The sequence below is a fragment of the Trachemys scripta genome, chromosome 9 (genome assembly GCF_013100865.1).
Source record: "Trachemys scripta elegans isolate TJP31775 chromosome 9, CAS_Tse_1.0, whole genome shotgun sequence".
Taxonomy (NCBI): Eukaryota; Metazoa; Chordata; order Testudines; family Emydidae; genus Trachemys; species Trachemys scripta.
The window spans coordinates 76,360,097-76,363,302 of NC_048306.1; the positions used below are offsets into that span (position 1 = coordinate 76,360,097).

At 60.6% G+C, this 3,206-nt stretch overlaps 1 protein-coding gene across 3 annotated transcripts; it reads right to left on the minus strand.

Moving 5' to 3' along the window:
• Nucleotides 1–243: 243 nt before the first annotated feature.
• On the minus strand, nt 244–3,056 carry LOC117882933. 3 transcript variants are annotated; one of them, XM_034781826.1, is made up of 4 exons: nt 2,993–3,056; nt 2,576–2,662; nt 836–928; nt 244–647 (listed from the first exon to the last, which is right to left on the minus strand). In XM_034781826.1, exons 1-4 carry the CDS (start codon nt 3,047–3,049, stop codon nt 258–260), a joined length of 627 nt encoding a protein of 208 aa, XP_034637717.1. In that variant the 5' UTR covers nt 3,050–3,056; the 3' UTR covers nt 244–257. The 3 variants fall into 3 exon arrangements, with proteins under 3 accessions (XP_034637717.1, XP_034637716.1, XP_034637718.1); XM_034781825.1 differs by lacking the exons at nt 2,576–2,662; nt 2,993–3,056 and adding exons at nt 1,361–1,414; nt 1,635–2,037; XM_034781827.1 differs by lacking the exons at nt 2,576–2,662; nt 2,993–3,056 and adding an exon at nt 1,635–2,037.
• Between the last annotated feature and the right edge of the window lie 150 nt (nt 3,057–3,206).

Consider the following 3,206-nt stretch of genomic DNA (forward strand, 5'->3'; position numbering starts at 1 on the left):
GCAGCAGGGGCTGGCTGCAGGTAGGGCAGGGGCCCCCCTGCTTCTACCACCTTGGCCCTTTAAATAGCTGCTGGAGCCCTGGGGAAGATGCAGGCCTCTCGTGGCTATTTAGAGGACCGAGGCAGCAGAGGGAGCTGGAGCCCAGGCACTTTAAATAGCCCCCGGAGCCCCCTGCTACCCCAGGGCTCTTGACCAACCACTAGACCCCCCCGCATAAGCGCCATAGCTCCCCCTTCTCCTCCACTGGGTACATAAAACTACAAGTCCCAGCATCTCTTTCTTCTCCCGTCCCACCTCCTGAAGAGGCAGCCAATGGGCCGGAGCCGTTTGCTGATTGGCAGGTGCGCGGGCCAGTGGGGGCGAGCCCGTGCCCAGCGCGCGGTGGCACCTGGCGATGGCCCAATGTACAGGCCCAACCACTCGGCCTTCTTCACTTTAAAGTGCTGCCCGTAGGCCGACAGGAACTGGTCCATCTGCTTGTCCAGCTCCTGCTTCAGCTCCTCCAGGGCTGCCTGTTTCTGGGGGTCCTCGCCCCGCAGCTCCGCCTGGCAGCGCTCCAGCAGCTCCTGGCGTTTCCCCTCCAGGCGTCGCTGCATCTCCACGGGCTTCACCCTCAGGCAGCTGCTCGTGCTCTGGTGATCACGGTCCTGCGGGGTGGGGGCGTGATTGGCCATTAGGGACGAGCACTAGCGTTACCCAGCCACAGGGTGCGCCGCCTCCTCACACACCCGCAGCCCCCTCACTCCCGATCCGCAGCCCCCTGCTACCTCAGCCTTGCCTCCCCCCAGGGATGCTGGTGCCCCTCACTCCCAATCCGCAGCCCCTCTGCACTCACCAGCTCCTGCACAAATTGGTCATATTCCCTCCTGGTGGCTTCTACTGCTCTCCTGTTTAACTCCTGTCTCATCACTGCAAACGCCTCAGCCATCTGTGTGGGGAGAGGGAACGGGGTTGGGGGTGCGGATGGGATGGGCCCATCTCTGAACTGGGAGCCCCCCCACAGTCACCACCTTCCCCACATTCGTACAGGACCTACTCCTCGCTATCACCTCCGAACTGATCCCCAACCCCCCACATTTCAATAGAGCCAGACGGCAGCACCTCAACCCCACAGCATGACCACGTTGCTGCCACCCCAGTGGAGGGGCTGGTTCTCTGGCAGGGCTTCCTGCAGGTCCCCTTATCTCTTGGTTGCTAGGAGTCCTCGATCAGGACATTTGGTGGAGCTGTTGTGGTGCCCCCTTCTGGGCTAGTGTGATTGGCCAATGTCAGGAGGACCCGGGGTTGGGGTCAATAGAACCAGCTCCCACCTCAAATCCAGGCTGGAAAGAGAGAGGCGGAGGGAGGGGTGACCTGGTACCTTCATGGGTGAGGAGAAGTCGTAGCGTTGGGTCTTTCGATATCGGGAGACGCCCTGCAGGGAATAACGCCCGGGGGAACTGGGATCAGGGACAGCTCAGCCCCTTTGCCCCCGCTGAGCCCCTTCCCGCTCCCTGCAGCCCAGCGCCCCCTACTGAGCACCCTGCCCCGCTCCCTGCAGAATGGCACCCCGTATTGAATCCCTGTCCCCGCCTTGTGGCCCATTTTGCTGTCTCCCATCCAGCCCCCCCCTTTAACAGCCCCCATTCTCCCACCTTGATCCTGGCAGCCAGCTGAGCCCCCGTCGGCACCTGCCCGGCTTGGTTCGTCCGGACGTGTGTCCCTGCTGAGTGCACCACACTGGTGACATAGTCACACAGGTACTGCCGGAAATCCTCGTCCATGTCTGCAGAGGGGAAAAGGACCCAGGCATCCGGGAGGGATCCAGGTGTCCAGGGTAGGACACACGTTAAATGCGATTGGGTGGGCTAGTTTGTGCCACAGTTTGTCCATCTCTGGGCAACAGCTGCTTAACGCCCCCCACCCCACTGCCTGGGGGAAAATGGGGGAGAGGCATGAGGGGGCAAGGAGAGGCTGCAGTGGGGAGACAGCAGTCTCCACTGGGTGGTGCCAGGGGACCCATGAAGACCCAAAAGGGGGACACCAGCAGCGTTCCTCTAGCAGACCAGGACCCCAGCAGTGACTCCCCCGCATGTCCCTCTCCCCTCCCAAACAGATGCTGTGACCCAGCAATTACCCCTGTGCAGTGGGCAGTAGAGTCAATTCTAAGTCAAGGGGGGTGAGCTGGGCACTGGGATTTTGGGGTGGGGGAAGTGCAAGAGGGGAAGAGAGGGGCAGCAGAGGAGAGAGGGTGGGGATGGGGGCAGGGAAGAAGGTGGGGGCAGTGCAGGAGGGGGTGAGCACTGGGGGAGCAGAGCAGGGGGAGAGAGGGGAGAAGATGAGGGTCTTTTACCATCTGGCGTCCCTGCCCTGCTCCTGGTGAACTGAGTGCCACGGTGGGGCAAATGGTAGCACCGGGTGCCGCTCGCCCTCAGGGCTTCCAACACCTGGGGCTGCTCAGCAGAGACCTCCAGGTCCTGCGGGAGTCAAAGCAACATTTGTGGCCGTCAGCAGGGAATCAGACCCGCTGTGGAAACGTTCAGCTCCGCCCCAAAGTTTGCTGTTTCCATGAACATGCGTGGTATCTGATCATTACCTGTGTGATTTCTCCAAGATACTCCTGCCCCGCGTCCGCGCCGTAGGCTCCAGAGGGCTGCCAATCTCGCACCAACAGGTCCAGGCGCTGCAACAGAGAGCACAGGAGAAGGGTCACACTGGGGCTGGGGGCACAGAGAGGAGACCAGAGCTGGAGGCTCTTGTCCAACCCAGCCACGGACACTGAGACCCTTGGCATGACGTGGGCGTGGAGGGAGAAGAATGGACTGGCTGTTTCTTTGGGGTTTGTCCAGCATCTGGCACAATGGGGTCTGGGTCTAGGACGGGGGCTCTGAGGTGCTCTGGCAATAGAGACAGTAAATAGGAATAGTAAGAATCAGGTGGGATAACAGGACTGGTTTGGGGTGGAACAAGCATTATATCCTCATATGGGGGGTGATGGGAAACAGGGACCCACCTGGATTGGGGCCAGATTGCAGGTCCCTCCAACCTCCTTCGCAACCTGAATGAACATCTGAGATGCAGAAAAAGAGAGAGAGAGAGAGAGAGAGAGAACATGGGACTATTTCTGTGAACAAGCTGTGTGACTCAGTTTACCTGCCCACTTTGTGTCCCTGTCCACCAGGCAGCACCAGAGAGAGTAGACGGATTCCAAGAAGTCATGGCGGAGA

Coding starts and splice junctions, on each gene's coding strand:
- LOC117882933 (XM_034781825.1), bottom strand. CDS start 1,763: ATGGACGAGGATTTCCGGCAGTACCTGTGTGACTATGTCACCAGTGTG. Junction 929..1,360: donor ACTTCTCCTCACCCATGAAG/GTACCAGGTCAC, acceptor CTCCCCACACAG/ATGGCTGAGGCGTTTGCAGT. Junction 648..835: donor ACCAATTTGTGCAGGAGCTG/GTGAGTGCAGAG, acceptor CCCACCCCGCAG/GACCGTGATCACCAGAGCAC.